This window comes from Rhamphochromis longiceps, linkage group LG22, assembly GCF_057381845.1.
Source record: "Rhamphochromis longiceps isolate RC_006_pf linkage group LG22, R_longiceps_female_GT1.1, whole genome shotgun sequence".
NCBI lineage: Eukaryota > Metazoa > Chordata > Actinopteri > Cichliformes > Cichlidae > Rhamphochromis > Rhamphochromis longiceps.
Window position 1 is genome coordinate 13,238,769 of NC_140577.1, and position 18,875 is coordinate 13,257,643.

Below are 18,875 nucleotides of genomic sequence, written 5' to 3' on the forward strand. Positions count from 1 at the left end.
ATGAAAAGTTATCACTGCGCACTGCCAAAAGAGCCCTTCTTCCAGCAGTGAAGCATGATGCTGTAAATGTGAAGATCTGGGGCTGATTTTCTTTTGTTGGACCTGGTCACACCATGATTTTTAAGGCCCATCAAGAAATTCTTAAACAAAAGGTAATGCTACCAGGCTTGGAGTTGAGGAAGGGGTGAAAAAAAGGATAATGTAACAAAGAAAATAATGACACGGATCATTCCTGGAAGAATGGCTGATGGAAAAGAATCGTTGCCCAGACAGTTCATGGCAGACATCCTTCCAGCCTCATTCAACTCGCAGGATTGTGCAAGCCAAATGCAACCCTCCAACAACTCACCGTACCGGACATTTAATTTATATAACTGGTGCAAAAAAGTGTCACAAGCTACCAATGAAGGTATATGTGAAATTATAATCAGACTAACTATTCCTAAAAGTTTATAGACGTTTGCTTAACCAGGTTTTTATGTGAACTTTTCTTTATGTCAGTGAATCAGAATATGTCAAGTGTTTCAAAAGAAAAGTGTGATGTACTTTATGCTTCTGCTGCATGACTGTAAGAATAAAACAGTCGATTTAGATTGAAATGAGCCCCAACTCATTTTTATGACTCCCAACCTCGAAAGGGGAGTTTCCAAAGAGCGCTCGAATGGCGCATTACTCACCCTGACTGTGTCACTGATGTCCTGAGTTATATCATGTTCTCTGAGGAGGAGGCATCTGTTTCATTGTTTGGGCCAGACGGTGCCGCTTGTCAGGGGAATTTCTTCTCGACAGCACAGACCTGCCCGTGCTACAGATGGCTTATCTCACAGTAAATGATTCAGAAAACGACAATATGCCTCGGAACAGGCATAAGGTCATCTCCTTTAGCTAATGGAATGTCTTCCTTGGTTAGAGCCTGGAAAGAGCACTTGTTGGGTATCTGTTTCACGGTGGCGATGTGAAGCTCTTTGTCAGCCGCTCGGGGATAGGTGGGCGTTTTAAATCCACTGGTAACACTCCTGATCCACTCATTTAAATAGTAAGCAGAACAAATAATGCTTTTCCAAACTGGAATTTAAGGTGCAGACATGACAGTGTAATTCCCGTACTTAACTAACCAGACTGATTCTCACTGCCGAAATCATAGCAGTCCAATTTCCTGAAAAATTATGTTTAAAGTTGTCAGCTTGGGCCCCGGAGCAAACGCTAAAGCCATTCCAGTGTTTCATGGTGTCAAAACACTGAATCGTTTATGCAAGTACAGACCTATAAAAAGGCAAGGGACTGTAAGTTAAGACCTACTGTAATATTCAGCAATTATCAGCCTGTCAGCTCAATGCACAAATGTCAGAGAGAATCAGGAGCCGCTGCCTCCCAGCTGAGTCGAACAGCTGTGAATAAGACATTAACAGACATCATCACATCACTGTAACCTGCTTGGTTTACTGTGAACCACTTTATGTCAGTCACGTAATGTACGTCAAATTAACTTGGCAAAAATCCTACAACCTACATGTAAAAAAAATTGGACGTCCAGCACTTTTTTCTTTTTTTTTTTAAATGAACACAAGCAGACAGCTGAATCTTCACAACGCCTTTCTCTTCCTCTCTAATGTGATTGTAGGCATGACGTAGAACATCAAAGACAAAATCTTATCTGACCCCTCTGTCCGCTCTTTGATACGGACATTAGAGCATCTGAGGCTCGTCCCTAGTGATCGTCGGCGTCTTTCTGTCCTGGGTTTGAAGATTAAAAAGAAGCTGACAGGGGCAAAGGGAAAGAAGTGTGATGTGGAGAGACAGATTTGTGGAGACATGAATAGCTTGCAGGTGTTTTTTTTTTTTGAGTAAGAAGAGAAAGAGAGATGGATAGAGTGGGAGATTTGGATCTGTGACTTTCCCTCCACGCTGTCACTATGTTTTATGGCAGAAGAGGTGTTTGCGAAACCGGAGGTGCTGCATAGACGGGCCACGTGAAAAGGATAGTTTTAGTTTGCAGCCTGACTGCCGTCTGCTCACAACCAACATATCTAAAAAAGGAGAAGAAAAAACCAGAAGAGATTTGCTTTCAAGTAGTGCTTCAGAAAAACAAACACATCTGAGTGCAGGGTTTGTGAAGGAGTAACAGTTTAGATAAAGAAAGGGCAGTCGAAGGAGAGCAGAACAACACAAGGCCTGAATAAATACACAAAGCTAAATTTGCAAAAAAGGTTTTAATTGGCATTGTTTTAATCATTCTTGGTTCAATTTACAGTTGTTTAATCATTCTCGTCAAAGGCAAACACATTTCGTGTGCTTGTCTTCAACATCGGTAAATGCTTTTCGCCCACGTCCCAAACCCCGTAACATAAACTAACATTACAGAAGAGCACATTCTCTCGTACGCACTTGCATATTCAGATCCTACAAATGACTCCTTTATGAGTACGAAATTCCTAAATGCCACATACTTGAAAAGCGCGGACAAACACATTCTACATACATACGCACAAATGTGCACACATATGCTTGTTTTGTTTTTGTTTTTTTCTCCCCCTGCTCGCTCTCACGCGCACGCACGCACACAAACTCACACGCACTTGTACGCACGCACATTCCACAACCGGCATGTATTATAAATATACATTACGACGCACGCATCCCTCATTTCGCAAGCGCAACACTTTGAGATGCTGCCCCTCAATCGGCATGGCCTGCCACTGCATTCACAGTTGGTTTATGACATGCTCTTCAGCAACAAAATCTGGTAAGCAGTATCCGTTACATGAGAGTGGGGTTACTGCGCGTACGTCCCTACTGATTAGTCATGAACAATAACCTTCTCTTTGTGTCAGGCTGAGTTACATCGATTTATCTACACAAGCAAAAATGCTGCAGTAAAAAATTCACTGTAATAATAGAAAAAAAGAATAAGAATTTTAAAAAAAATGGCACGATAGCTTATTAAGCAAAGGCCTACAAATGCACGCTAATAAATTAGGTAAATAAATAGTTTAATGACAAAATAAATACATTTGAAAAATTAAATAAATTAAAAAAAGCACACATTGTAATCTGATTAAGCCTACGCTGTCCTGTATTACAATATAAAAAAGTGAACTTCTCTTTATTTGCACATTCACAAGTGTTTTTTTTTTTAACGTCTTTATATATATTTTTTTTAACAAAATGGCGGCAGCGTTACTTTGAGACTCAAAGCACAGTTTCTCCTCAGGCACCTGCCGCACTTTGGCGACTGTATGGGGTTGTTTCCAGGGTGACTGTGACTGCTGTTAATGGTCATCAGCACTGATTGGCTGTGGAAAAAGGAACAGACAGGGTTGTCTGGGATTAAAAGGGGACTTGCTGCTGTGAGAGTTTCTTTTTTTTTTCTTTTTTTTTTTAAGAACTGTAAATTAGTGACGTTCTGAATGACTGTGCTGATTGCAGCAAAAGGTTTGACATCCGGAAAATCTACGCCAAGTGCTGAAGGTAAATGCGTCAGAACAAAACACACATCTACCACGTCTAAGTGCCATCAAATTACTAGTCCAGGGTCTGTACTTTTCTAGGGTTGTTACAGTGTGAAGGCAGGAAATGCAGACAAAAGACTAGTTCTAAGAGGGCACTTGCTACCTTCTAAGAAATGCAGGCTTTGCATCTGTACCTATCACAAAGCTAGGGGTATTTTTTTGATGTCTGGTGAAAATGGATTTTTGAAAGGCTCGTGGATATATCACAAAGTCTTTCCCCTTTCTTGGACTGTTATTACCACCAGCTTCCTCACATCAGTGTTAAAACATTCTTCAATGTCCAGCGCAACAGCAGGAGTTCTCATCACGACTGATTATGTCCTGATAGTCTGGGTAAGATCAGTACAGATCCAGAGTCCATCTTGCTCATTACTACATCAAAGTTGGGTTTAATGCATCATCAGACTGGGCCTGTGGTCCAAGGACTAAAAAGCCGCTGCGGAGTCCAGGTTTCCAATCTTCTTCAAAGCTCAAAGTTGAAGAGAAAGCAGCTTAAATTCCTCCGGTGATTTGATATCCATGCTACAATAAGAGCGTGTAGTCTGCACCCAAGTTATTACAAGTCAGTTTTCTTACTCTCATCAGGCTTCGGAGCAGCGCAGAAGTCGGACTCTGAGTGTCGTTTTGGTCTCAACACCCGCAATAAAGGTGGTAGTGGTGTGATAATGATATCCAGCAACATGTAAGAAGCTACTTTCGGCCGCTCCCTTTTTCACAAGGGATAAGGCCACAGCCGGTAGCTCCGCATAATTGATTTGGCAGATTTTTACGCCGGATGCTCTTCCTGACACAACCCCGAAGGGATTTGCGTCTCCTCCTGGGATGCAACTGGGAATCTTTCGCTTGTTAGGTGAATGTGTAAACCCCTACACTATGGAGCACATGGAGTGTCAAAATACACTGGTGTAAATATGACAGCAAAAAAGGCCTCTTTTTTTAAAGTCCATTAAGCTAAGTTAAAGTTTGTTTTTGTTGTTTGTTTTTTTTTGTTGTTTTTTGTCGTGTTTTTTTTGTCTGTGTCCTTTTGATTGCGCTTCAGTTGCACCTTGACTCTGTGTGTTTCTGTCAGATTTCACGTAATCACAAACTTGGTGGATACAAAGCCCTTTGCAAAAGCCGGGTCCAGCTATGCATGAAGTGCCACTCGGCGACTGTTGCTAGGACAAAAGGACGGCAGACACGAGCAGCATTGCCACGGTGAGAAGAAGGCGGTCACGTGAGGGGCTGCTGCCACTGACGCTCTTCTCCAGCTTCGGGACTTCAGGGTTAAATTCATCTGGAGAGCAAAAACCACAAAAAGAGAAAACAAGAAAGTGAGAAAAGAGAGAGCAAGAATGTAAAACCGCGAGAGGGAAAATGTGTCAGACAGAAGACAGAAGGGAATAAACCATTACTACATTATTAATTAATCAATCTAAAGGAAGTGTGTGATGCATTCAAATTGTGCCTTAACATATGCAGAGAAAGAGACATAATGCAATTACCAACAAACCACCAATCAGCTACATATGGCCATTTCCCCCCTGGGATGGAAAATTAAAAACATTTTTGTTTCTGATCTATTTCTTTTTGTGTGTGTGTGTGTATGTGTGTGTCTCTTCCTTTCCTCACACTAATGATGTTTTTATCCTGGAGGGATTTCAATCACACCAAATTACTATGGCCTTGCCATTGATTAGACACAACAGAACATTAGCTGGAGGGGAGAGACGGAGAAAGAGCCGGGAGAACACATTTTGTATTATTTGGTAAAAAGTGGATTACACTGAGTGATTATGTTCTGCCTCGACATAATGCTTCCCATTATATCTAGAGGGTTATTACAAATCAAAATAAACCAAAAGAAAGCAAACAAAGCTTTCACGTCCATCTGTCCTACAGCTGTAGGATGCCTGGGCTCGAAACCAGCTTCTCTATATAAAATAAACCCAATTATAGAAGAAATCTGCAATTACTTAATGACATCAGCACATTTTGGAAATGTAGGCTGTGTCTCATATCATGCTCATATATGCTTGCTTTGGGCACATAAGCACGAAGTGCTCTACAAGCTCCTGGATGGTGTAGTCAACATTTTCAAAAATTAGCCCCATAGTGGAAAGGGAGGGACCGGCAAACAATTTTTAGCTAGTAGAAAGAGGATACTACTGATAATACTAATGCTGCAGCACTGCAGAGACAAATCACACCTTTCATGTTTGGAAGAATTGTTCAGTGTTAGGCTGTCATCCTCAGTGTTCACAAAACACAGTAACTAGTGTGGCAGGTACAGTTCTGAGGTACATCCCTCATTTCTTTATATTTTGATAGGACAATAAGAAATCTGTGCAGCAATTTACTGAAACTTGCAAACATACAACAACTCGTGTACAAATGAAGTATGCAATCTCGTAAGAAAGTAAGCTTACTATGGATGGCATTGCCTTGGCCTCCAGTAGCATTGTGAGGAGCTTGGCGTTTCTCCTACATATTAAACAAATATGTAGGAGTGTCTTCTTCCATTTGCGCAATATCTCTAAAATTAGAAACATCCCATTTCAGAGTGACGCTGAAAAACTAGTTCATGCATTTATTGCTTCTAGGCTGGATTACTGTAATTCGTTATTATCAGTATGTCCTAAAAACTCCTTGAAAAGCGTTCAGTTGATCCAAAATGCTGCTGACAGGAACTGGAAAAAGAGAGCATATTTCTCCTTTATTGGCTTCTCTTAGTTGGCTCCCTGTTAAATCCAGAATCAAATCTAAAATCCTCCTCCTCACATACAAGGTCTTAAATAATCAGGCCCCATCTTATCTTAATGACCTTATAGTACCATATCACCCCATTAGAGCTCTTCGCTCTCAGACTGGGGGCTTACTTGTTGGTCTTAGAGTATTTAAAAGTAGAATGGGAGGCAGAGCCTTCAGTGGAACCAGCTTCCAATTTGGATTTGGGAGACAGACACTATCTCTACTTTTAAGATTAGACTTAGATTTTCCTTTTTGATAAAGCATATAGTTATAGCTGGAGCAGGAGACCCTGAATCTTCCTTTAGTTACGCTACAATAGGTCTAGGGTGCTGGGGAATTCCCATGATGCACTGAGTGTTTTTTCTTCACTGTGTGTACACCTCTGCACATTTAACTATTACTTATTATTAATCTTTGGCCCTCTTCCACAGCATGTCTTTGTCCCGTCTTCGTCCCCTCACCCCAATTGGTTGCAGCAGATAAACGCCTCTCACTTAGCCTGGCTATGCTGGGAATTTCTTTGGGTTAAAAAGGAGTTTTTCCTTCCCACAGAGTGTCACATGATCGTTACGGTTTTCTTTGATTTCTTTGTATTATTGTAGGGTCTTAAAAAATATAAAGGGGCTTGAGGTAAATAAATCAAATTGAATTTAATTAAAAATTTTAGTCTTCAGGAATAGTTCTCCAGGCTTTTTGAAGGACATTTAAAACTTGGATGTTGGTTGCGTTTTTTCTGTTTTCTGTCAAGATGATCCTACGTTGATTCAATAATATTGAAGTTCAGGCTCTGGGGAGGCCAAGCCATTCTTGCTTTTAACTGGATTGGCAGTGTGTTTGGGATCATTGCTGAAAAATAAAGCTGTTGGCAATCAGATGCTTTCCAGATGGTATTGCAAATTTTATGGTATCAAAATCTGATGATACTTTTCTGTGTTTATAACTCCATCAGTTTTGACAGGATCTTGAACACCACTGGCTGAAATGTATTACCAAATCATGACAGAGCTTCAACCGTGTTTTACAGATGGCTGTAGAGGCTCGTTGTTGTACCTGTCTCCTGAGAGCCTTTGTACACACTGATGAAGAGCTGAACTCAAAATTTCAAAACTCGTTGTCACTGATTTTTTTGTATAATAACAGACTTCTGCACAAGATTAAAGCATTAACAGTATCTGAAATACTAATACGAGTAAAGACATGGGCATTATATATATATGATACACTGATTTGACCTTATATGAAAAGTAGTTTAATGCAACATGTCTGCTTTGGTAGAAGAAAGATATTTATTTGACAAGCTTTGGCTGACAGACAACAAAACCAGTATGGTTATCAATTAAAATCCCCCCCCTCTCTTTTATATTATTTTGTGATATAAAGCTCCAGTCTTCCATAAAATTAAACTGGCTTCAGTTACAAAAGCACAAAATTGAACAGGCAAAATGTTTTTCTCTCTTTTTTTTTTAAATCTTTTTCATTGCAACTTTAAATTCTTGTCTGAACTACCTACATGTAACAGCACTGGCACCTAATTACAAGAAAAAAACTAGATAGCTGGTGATAACAGAGAGAGATGGCAATCACCTTGCAGGTGATAAATGCATGGAATTCTGTTTTTGTTTTCTCTGAGAGTAAAGCGACCTCTCTCACTGCATGACTCCTGACCACGTCAAAGTTTCTCTTAAGTAACACGAGGCATCTGTCTGATGACGCACAACCCTGACATTCACACGGCAATGCATCAGGGTGAAGACAAACAAGGAACACTAAGTTAAGGCGCTGCCTCAGGTAAGACCCACAGGTCACCGCGAGGCCGCCACACCATGTGGATTGTCTCTCTAACAACATTTCAACAGTCTGAGGCACAGCGTACAGTTGGAGATGAGAAGACGAGACATCCTTTGCCTCCAGAAAAAGCCGAACGTTCCTTACCTTTACATAAGCAACTGCACAGTCTCTTCTCGAAAGTTGCTGTGCATGTGAACTGATTCTTACAGACTTGTTTGTGGGTGCCGTGAGCTTTGACAATCACCACCCCACACAATATGCACCTCTTCAAAACCCTTGCTATTTAGGGAGGACGGCATTGGAAGATGAATGTGGGGAACACTTCCTGCCTTGGGCCATAACAAGTTATCAAAGGTCCAGTGTTTGACATCTAACATCACAGTACAATTGTAGGATATAGTAATCAATTTCCAAGCGCACAATCCGGTGCAGTCTAGTGTGAAAGGGGGTATAACAACAGATGAGCATGCAGGGTAGCTCTCCTGTCCACGGTGAACCGCCTCAAGGCATTTACAGTGAGATAAGAAACAAAAGCAGTAGACTGTCGATGAGTGGAAAGAGGTTGTCTGGTCTGATAAATCCTCGTGCCAGCTATGCCCCAATGATGCTAGACTTGCAGCGAGGCATAAACAACATGAGGCAATGGGCCCATCTTGCACGCCTACAGCTCTCCAGGTCAGTGGGGGAGGTGTAATACTGTGGAGGATATTAAAACGGCTTTCACTCGATCTAAATAACAGTCCACTGATTGTTGTTACCAATAAAACCGGGGGAGCAATTAGCACTCACTGACTAACATTGAGCACTGCTGTTATTGTGCACTAAAAGCTGACCATTGACTCCGTCAACTTAAACGTTGAGAGGTTATTAGGCTGGTTTCAGGCCTCTGAATGACTATCTACTACTTCAACTTGCATTTCAACCAGGTCCCGTGCGTAGGTCCAGCTGTGGATGCCATCTTCCTTGTATCTACATAAAGATAGCGGCAGAAATTAGGATCATATGAGACTGCAGTCATGTGAAAAAGAGCATTTTCACAGAGTTCTGTGCAATGCTCTAAAAACTAAGGAAAGGCTTACCACTGCCATCGGATTTAAGAGGATAAGTAGCAGCCAGGTGCTACTAATCAAATGCACTTAATTAACTCATCATTAGCAAGTGTGAGCACCTCTACACTTAAAAGCAGATGTTTTGGCAATTCGCAGGTCTGAAGCATTCAGGTGTGTGTTAACACAATGCCACAATCTTCCCAGGAGTGGACTTTCCACCCAATTCACTCCAAGGTCAAACTGTGCAATACTCAGAGAAAGTGCAAGAAACCCAAGAGCTACATCTTAGATTCTACAGGCCTCTGTGAGCATGTTAAATGTTAAAGTTCATGACAATACAATTAGAAAAAGACTAAACAGGTATAATTTTGTTTTTTCTCTAATAAGAACATGGCAGCACAGCTTTGCAAAGTTATATATGAAAAAAACGAGTGTAGATGTTTGGCCATAATACATAGCGCCACATTCAGTGAAAACTAAGCAGAGCATATCGGCAGAAAAACCTCATACCAACTGTCAACCACGGTGGTGTAGTGGTGATGATTTGGGCTTGTTTTACAGCCACAGTACCTGGGCACTTTGCAGTCCTTTAGTTTACCGAAAACTCCTCTCTATATTAAAGCATTCTAGAATCTCATGTGAAAACGAAAGCTTGTCCAGAACTGAGCCGTACAACAGGTCAACAGCAAATCTACAACAGAATGACAAAAAAAAAAACCATGAAGGTCCTGCGATGACACAATCAAAATATAGATGCCAAACGGACTGAAATATTGTAGTAGGATCTTAAGAGATCTGTGGATAAAAAATGCCTGCAAACCTCAATGAAGGGAAGCAATGCTTTAAGGAAGAGTGGGCCAAGAAAGCAGCTACTTCATGTTACTGTCAGCTGTTATTAAAGGTGGTTCTGCAAGCTACTGAATCATGGGATGTAGCTGGTTTTTCACATGACTGCATAGAGTCATGTGAAAACCTTTTCAGATGACTGTACTCTTTAGTCACCATATGTCTCATCTTGTCACGAAAAACATTATGTCAGCTCTTACTAACAACCCAAAATTCAGCTGCCAGGTCAGCTGAAAATTTTGCCAGCACGATGTCCATATCACTAATTGTTTAGTTTGATTGGTTAGCGCAGTAGAGTGAAATGGCAGCCAGGTGTCTTTTTGTTCGGTGGCTACTAAAATACAACATCTGCTAACTTCACCAAGGTTTATGCAGTTAACTTACCAGACTTGATTAGAATGATGGACAGACTGCAAAAAAAAAGTGTTTGTTTGCACAACATTTTATGATTGATTTGAAGAAATTCTGCATATAAACAGAGACGGTGAAAAGAAGTAAATTTATGCGTGTGAATTATCCATTTCCAGTTGTATTTTCTTGTCCACCATCTAATTTATGTTCAAGCTTTTAGACCTCCTCTGCTGCTGCAGACACTCAGGTGGAAAGATTTTAAGAGCAGGTATGTCACAGTAGGAAAGATGAACAGAGCGTGCTATGGTTTTGCTATAGCAAACTAGAAACCTATGATTAATTCATGGAGGAAGAAGCAATACTGACACTGAATTCTCGTAGCACAATACTACGAGCAGCTTGCTGTAGGATTCGCTATCCATAATTAATGCTGAACACAGCTACATGCAGATGAGAGGTGAGTTGCAGGGGGGTTAAAAAGTAAATATCACAAAAATGGCAAATCAACTCATTTTACACTTAATTGCAGAGATCCATAAATGCTTTTTAATTGGGGAAAAAATGCAAGCGAAACAGACATTCTGACAGACTGTAAACAAGCCCACAGTGGGCTGTTTCATAAAACTGATTAGTAAGCACTGCTTGCATGCAGTCTGCAAATGGTATCAGCGCTTCCTTTCACAAATTATAAAGTGTGATGAATGATCACCATGCACAGCCTGGGTCCTATTTTTATTGTTGCCCTTAATTTGACCTTCCGAGTAAGTTTGACTGGCCTGGGGGATTTGTTTACAGTCTGTACGTTTATCTTGCTTTTACTTGCCCTTTAACCACATCCGCTGAAATGGTGGGTAAAACTACAACAGCAGGATAGGATCTGCAACAGAAGAGACTCTCTGTTAAATAAGGAAAATGTGACGTAGAAATGAAGCTAATAATAAAGGAACGAGGATGAAGGCAGGCCTAAACACATGTGAGGGAGAGATGGAGAGATTTGTTGACGTTAAGCCAGTCCGTGGGTGGGTCTGGTCCTCAGGGTGAGTCACAGAGTGGGTGTCCAGCGGTCAGCTGAGCCAACGGGGCCATGAGTTGTTATAAGTGTGTGCGCATAGATCTGTATGTCCTGATTTTGTTATTTCTCCAAATGTATTCAGCAAAATGCATCACAACACCGTAGGCTATGATATTTTATGATTCCCTGCCAGTGTGCGTGTGTGTGCGCGTGGTTTTTTTTTTATATTAAATTCTACGTAAGCTCGAGCCTGAGTTACTGCTGAGCAATTCGCCCACCACTGAGCTTTTCTTTCTTCCTCTGCCCCTTCTCTCTGCACTCCCCCTTCTCTGCTCCCACTCTGGTTTTATCTCTTTTTCTGCCTGTTTCTCTCACTCTGCCTTATCTATCCTTCTTTCTGTCAGACTTTCTCCTGCTGCATTTTCTCTTTCACTGCCTCCCTTCCCATCTTTTATCTGTCTGACTTTCTCTGTCTCACACTGTCTCTCCCTCAGTCTTTCTCTCTCTCTCTTCTGTTTTCTGCCTTTCCTCTTTCTGAAGGTACTCATTGCTGATGGCTCAAGAGCTCTTTTCATTCTATCTCAGTTGGTCTCAGTTTCCATCTCAGGCAGGTCACACTCTCTTAGCTCTCGTCACAGACTGCCTACAGCTCCGAGAAACAAGCATACTAAATGATTCCCGGCAAGAGGCTTTTGTTTGAGATGGGGATGGAGAAAGACAAAGAAAAATAGAGGGTTTATGTAACCACTCAGCTGCACAATTGACTTGCTCACTGACATGCTTTCTTCTTAGGTAAACATGGGCCTTTCATTTCTTACAGGACCTCTGCTGACCTTGGATTTCGCACAGAAGAAGAAAAATGGTGTTTCTTTGTGAATGTGCATGTGTGTGCGCGCCCGTGCCGAGCATTGTGGGAGTATTTTCTTCCTTGTTTTATAGATTGCCACATTTGAAGATTTCAAAACTCCTGAGTATTGTTTTAATTATTAACATACTAAACAAGACTAATAGTTGAAATGTAGGAACAGCCAGTCTCCCACTGGTTTGTGAAGTCCTGCTTTGGAGCCCAGATTATGCTTTTGATTCAAGGTCAGGTCTCACTGACAAACCATTGGCACTACACACTCATATAGACTTGTCAACATCAAGGTAGACTCGCCCTAAATTACATCCTGGTCTAAATATGACTGTGATTTACAAAATGAGCATCACCCTGTATTGAGTAAGACTTGTAACTAGTGACTGGGAGCTCATTCGATAAGTGTTTACTGGGGCCACAAATGAACTGAGAAGTAAAGTCATTTTCCTCATAGACTTCTATACAAATAATGACTGTTAAAAAGGGGAGTCTAACATACTCACATTTCTACAGCTGTTTTCTAGTCTTAATGACTGTGAAAGTGCTTTAAACTACACGTCACATTTTAGCCATACAGCACTTTATTATACAGTCTTCAAGCACTTCATCGACCTCATATCATTGGACAACTGCTTTTTCTTCTTTAAGCTGCCCCCTTTTAGGCCTTGCCACAGCGGATCCTCTGCCTCGATCTCATCCTTTCCCTTGCATGCTGCTCTGTCACACCACACTTTTTAATGTTCTCCTTCACTGCATCCATGAATCTCGTATTTGATCTTCCCATGTTCCTCCTGCCCAGAAGCTTCAGCATCTTTTGTTCAGTATATCCACTATTCCTCCTCTGCACATGTCCAGACCACCTCAGCCTTGCTTCTCTAACTTTTTCTCTAATCTGCTCAATCTGAGCCGATTCTCTGGTGTACTCTGACAATGAGCATTTTGTCATCTTCAACTCCAGGTCGATTTCCTGTCTCTTTGTCCACAAAGCACCCCTTACACTCATCTCCAACCACGCCACCCTGCCTGCACTCTCTTCTTCTTTAGCTCTCTTGTACACTGTCCACTTCTTTGGCTGGTTGACCCCAGGTGCATAAACTCATCCACCTTCACTACCTCTACTCCTTGCACTGGTCGACCTGTGTTCCTCCATGGCCAATTAGAAATCATTGGTTAACCAGCATGCAAGTCTTTGGACTGTAGGAGAATGCCAGAACCCACAGAGGAAACTTGCGTAGGCACAAGGAGATCATGCAAACTCGACATAGAAAAGTCCCGGCTGGAGTTCACACCGGTAATCTTCTCACTATGAGGAAACAGTGCTACCCACTCCACCACTGTACCCACCAGAATGGAAGTTTGAGACATTTACTTGGGTGTGGGAATGTTTATTTGTGTAGAAAATAACATTTTATGCCTCTGATTCATCACTTTTTTGCTAACACCTCCCTCTCTCTCTTCCCTTTCTACATTCGTTTTCTACCTCACTCAACCACCACTGTTTGCTCTTGTTCTCACTCCCACAGCTCCAAAATTGAATGTAGTGTTTACAAACAGTACCCAACAGCTTCTGTGGTATACCTTAAAGTAGGTAAACTGAATTTTACCAAATATCGTGAAAATGATTGTGAGATAAGACAGACTGGCCCAAAATGGTACAAGCAGGCTACTTGACCAGTCAGAAATGTTTAGCGCTGAAAGCCCGAGTTCTTGAACTGTCAGAAAATAATAACCCCTCCGCAGGGACGTCTTTGGTGGGTAAAATATCATCATATAATCACTGTGGTGGAAATACAGTGATTCACTCCAAACATTTCTTGGGAAAAGATGCTTATTGGCTTTATTTCTCAGACTAGGAGGCTACATCAATTTTTTTTAAAATATAATACAATCTGTTAGACACAGGTTTTAAAGCCAATCTAAACTGCAAGAGAAAACAAAGGCAAAAATTTTATATATACTATCTAGAAAAAAGCATTGTGGGCTACACCTCATAATCTTTGAACTCAGGTGTGTTCAGTCCCGTTGTATAAAAATGAAGCACCGTGCCATGCAGGCTGGCTGCGAAGTGTCAGATTATGTCAAGTTACAAAGTGTGCAAGTGCAGAACTGCTGAGGTGCATAGCGCGTTAAAGTCACCAATACTCTGTGAATTCAATAACTGCAGAGCTCCAAACCTCCGCTGCCTTTAATATCAGCACATAAACTGTGCGCTGGGAACTTCATGGTATGGGTTTCCCTGGCTGAGCAGCTGCGTGCCAAGCATCAGGTGGCGTGATGTAAAGGACGTCACCCGTGGACTGGAGCAGCTCTGTGAAGTGACAACTCACCCGTCTCTATCTGGAAGTCTGCTGGATGACACTGGGTTTGATAAACACCAAGAGAAAGAAAGCTGCCTGTGTGCCAGTTGTAAAGTTAAGTGGAGGAGGGTTGTTTTTCTTAGGTTAGCCTGAGCCTTTGGTTCTAGTAAAAGAATAGCTTAATGCTTCAGCTTCCCAAGACATTTCAGACAATTCCATGCTTCCTTCCATACTTTATGGGGACAGTTTCCCGTTTCGCAAAACAGCATCCATGGAGTTATCGAGTCTGGTGTGGAAGAACTTCACTGGACTGCACAGAACCCTTACCTCAGCCCTAACCCATTTTAACACCTTTGGGATGAACTTCAATGAATAATGAGAGCCAGGCTGTCTTGTCTAACATTGGTGTCTGACCTCAAATGCTCTTCTGGATGAATGAGTAAAAATTCACACAGACACTCCAAAATTTCATAGAGGGCTTTCCCAGGAAAAATGGAAGCTGTTAGAGCGGCAAGAGGGAGCCAACTCCATATTACTATCTGTGGATTCAGAATGGGATGTGCCCATACTTCTTGTCCATATAATTGTATTATAATTATTAATGTTATAATAATCAGAATTGTTCATTATGACAATCCCTCGTGCTTCTTGAATTAACAATGGCCACTGCACTTACCATAACTGTAAGGAGGTTTCCTGTTCATTAAGGGAGTTGTACTTACATTTAAATGCAACTTAAACTACAAGAGTTCTTAATAATCCAATACCAGTGCTTCTTTTTTTCTTTGTTCTACCTTTAGTTGTAATCTTTATGCCTCATTGTGTGCAACTCATTAAAATCATTTTCATGTACGATAACGTCAGGTCAGAGACTGCTGTGCAGCATCATGACTGAATTAATGCAGCAGATAGAGGAAACAATTAATCTTATAAAGACACTGATGAATGAACGCTATAATGAGGTCAGTACTGAGGCCATTTCCATTTTGGGTGTATTGGTTCAGTGCTTCCATGCCGCTTATTGCAATTATTTCGCTATCATAACCAATAGAAACGATGCTAACTAAACAGAAAAAAATAAGACCCAATTTGTAATAATAATTTGGCACACTCCTTTTTTATAGTATATAAGTAAATAGATAATTAGAGTGTATATATAAAAAAGCAGGTGCATGATAGTACTGTGGAATCCATAAGCTGCTGTGTGCACCGTCTTGCCCACATTGCACGATGAGCATCATAAGAGCAGAAAATTGAGGTTTTACCGATCAACCAGTTACGGCTTATGGATTTTCTTTCCCTGACCACAGATTTAAAAAATACTTGATTTGGGTTATTTTTTCACAATGATTGGTGCACAAATCACGCTTTGCAGAAACCAAATACGGAGCTACTGGTTCCTGTTCACTTTTGGCAACTTAAAGTCACTCACCAATGTTGTGTATTTTGATGTTTGGCCTGACTGTGTAATCGGGAGTCTGAATGGAGTCCTCGTCTGCCTGGGAGACTGAGAAACACATCACAGCCACACATAGACAGAGAGAAGGAACGAAAGGAGAGGAAGGAATGAAACGCAGAGAGACAGAGGCAGAGAGAGTGAGACACAGACAAGGAGAGAAGACACTCCATTAAAACGACAGCACTGCGAAACAAGGGGGGGAGTGAATTTTAGGCACCATTAAATTCTGCACAGTTACAGAAGAAGATGAAGGAGTCCGTGTACCCCTGCCACTGAAAAAGCATGAAGAAATCGCAGACTTTGAATCCCCATGTGAAAATTAAAACATTAAAAGCATTTGGAACAGAATTCATTATCACATTCAGTGTTCGTGCAGACATGGAATTAAACTCAGTCTGCGCAGGCAAATTAACCATGAATGAATGATGTTTGGGTTGTGTCTCTTCATCTTTGTGTATTTCTGCCTCTTTTCTTTAGCTAATATGTTTGTCTGTGTAAGCCTGTGACTGCGATACAGAGTTAGGTGGATGGAACAGCATTAACGGAGGACGCGCACAGAGGCTGGTAGCAATTTGCAGCTCATCAAGGATGTAAAGCATGTGTCATGAATATTCACATTTCTTTCTTATCTTAAATACTTGGAGGATTTAAGGTGGGACACACACACACACACACACACACACACACACACACACACACACACACACACACACACACAGAATGAAAAGAAGGCAGCTGAAACCAGAAATGTTTTTTGATAGCAAGCTGTTAAATGACCTTGTTAAGCAAAGGTTGGAGCTGGTAAACTGGCTAAATGTGCTCATGCATGCACATCACAGCCATAAGAAACAGTTGACAGTTGACATTCTCCCATGTGTAGACGCATGTGCTCAAACTCCTACACACTCCTACGCACTACGCACACAGATGCACCCAAACACACACACACACAGAAGCAAACAGAGGCGTGGTAGACGCATCAATAGATTAGCAGTGACAGTGGGATGGGGGTGGGGGGGGGTTGGTGTTAAGGTGATGTGTACACAGGGGCTGACACTGGCCTGAGTGTGGGATGTATTAGTGCTGACAAGGTTAGAGGAAAGGGGGAGGCTTTCAGCGATGGGCTGCCTGATCAAAGGCCTGCAGGGAAGAGAGCAGGCTACCAGGGTAAAAATAACACACACACTACACCGTGCGGCAGGCTTCGGAGAGCAAGACAGAGAAAGAAGAGATAGTCAGAGAAGGAGAAGGAGGGGGTGGTCAAGAGAGCTGCGGGAGAGAGGTATGGGGAGTGACAGAGGAAGAGGAGGGCAGAGAGCTGGATCATGCAATTCAATCTATTTTTTTCTCTTTTACATCTTTTGTGTGTGTCACTTGCAGAGAGAGACAGCACATTACTGTAATAGCACCGAGACAGACAATAACATTAAGCCATCCATCTCAAAGCACTGCTTCGAGGTAAAATACGCCATCATCAAAACCCTGCCAAGACAGCACGAGGCAGAAAAGCCTCTCTCTGAGACAGGACTGTCAGATCTTAGTTTTTCTGTGTGTGTATGTGTGTGTCTTTGTCTCAGTTTCTCTCTGTGTTTGTGAGATACAAACAGATAGGAGGTGAGGGCAAATGAAGTGACACAGAAAATGGTAAAATGGTAAATGGCCTGTATTTATATAGCGCTTTACTAGTCCCTAAGGACCCCAAAGCGCTTTACATATCCAGTCATCCACCCATTCACACACACATTCACACACTGGTGATGGCAAGCTACATTGTAGCCACAGCCAGAAAGAGAGGAAATGGTATAAAATGAGCGGAGGAGACGTATACTAAGACTAAGGCAGATTTTTCTGGTCTCACCAGTGGAGCAGCAGACGAATACTCTCAGTCTCAGGCAGCTGTGACCGTGGTGGTGGTGCGTGGGCGTGGCTAAAACAGAGAGCAAACACACACAACACATGTCAAACTTGTGCCCTCTGCAGGCCGCACGATCCCCAGCAGCCGGCTGTGTAAACGGCAGAGCTGCAACTGAGCAACAGCCCGTCCTCAGCTGAACTTAGAATCTATTAGCAACACCCACGTACCATCAGTACATGTGCGTGGCAGCAGCTGAGGAAAAGCTCCTCATTATAATCTTAGATCAAAACAGTGAATGTGCAGCACCCTCAGTCTTTCGTGCAGGTGTTCGCAGGTCTGACTCACAGATGTAGTAGTACTCCTTGCCCACGTTGAACTCGTAGCCCAGGGAGAAGGCGCTGTAACGCTGGAACTTCTCTGAGAATTTGATGGGTGCATGGGGCGCATGGGGCCGGTTGCACTCCCAACGCTTGGAGCCCTTCTGGGTGTTGCAGGTGCGATAGCCGTGGTAGTCGACCATGTAGAGGATGTACTGCTCTGCTACGACACGCTCTAGCGTCCCACGCTGACTGGTGTTGTAGTGCGGGCAGTAGATGTCCAGGTAGTCGTTGACACTGACTTGCACCGTGTATCCCTCCCTTCGGAGGCTGACATAAAAACAAAGACAGAAATAAGATGAATGCATTCAAAAAAGGCAGAAAGAAATGTGGGTAAGTGACTATGGAACCTCTCTAAACCTCTTTCACTATCTGTTAAAGGAATAGCTCAACATTCACAAATCACAGTCTCGGTAACATTTTCTTTTTAGCCAAAAAGCAGCCTGCACATATTTCCCTGGAAAAGAAAAACTCGTTTTTGGATAAGTGAGTTTTTGCAGAGCTTGTAGATGAAGTCTATTACACTGGTATCAATTTTCTCATTTAATATTCAGCCAGAAAGCAAATGAACATATTCCCCAGAAATGTCAAGTAGCTGTTCAGTAAATAAAACCTAATCTCAGTGAAAAATACCACCACGAGATGAAAAAAAGTTTTTATGATCAACACTCTGGAAATGCAACGATGCAAAACAAAGCAGCAAAGATTTTACCGGACTAATAACCAATAAGCTGTCAGTTAAT

The 18,875-nt window shown here is 41.9% G+C and overlaps 1 protein-coding gene across 2 annotated transcripts in view; it reads right to left on the reverse strand.

Annotated features, from left to right (window-relative positions):
* Nucleotides 1–2,224: 2,224 nt before the first annotated feature.
* The window catches only part of efna3a (ephrin-A3a), an 82,237-nt gene continuing 65,586 nt past the window's right edge, over nt 2,225–18,875 (reverse strand). Inside the window, exons 2-6 of one of the 2 annotated variants that reach the window (XM_085396275.1) lie at nt 18,101–18,402; nt 17,759–17,827; nt 15,874–15,948; nt 5,918–6,024; nt 2,225–4,785 (exon numbers count right to left, since the gene is read on the reverse strand). In XM_085396275.1, coding sequence (XP_085252401.1) covers nt 4,636–4,785; nt 5,918–6,024; nt 15,874–15,948; nt 17,759–17,827; nt 18,101–18,402 — 703 coding nt within the window. In that variant the 3' untranslated portion in view covers nt 2,225–4,635. The remainder of the gene's footprint in view (nt 4,786–5,917; nt 6,025–15,873; nt 15,949–17,758; nt 17,828–18,100; nt 18,403–18,875) is intronic. The other variant, XM_085396274.1, reaches the window with a different exon arrangement.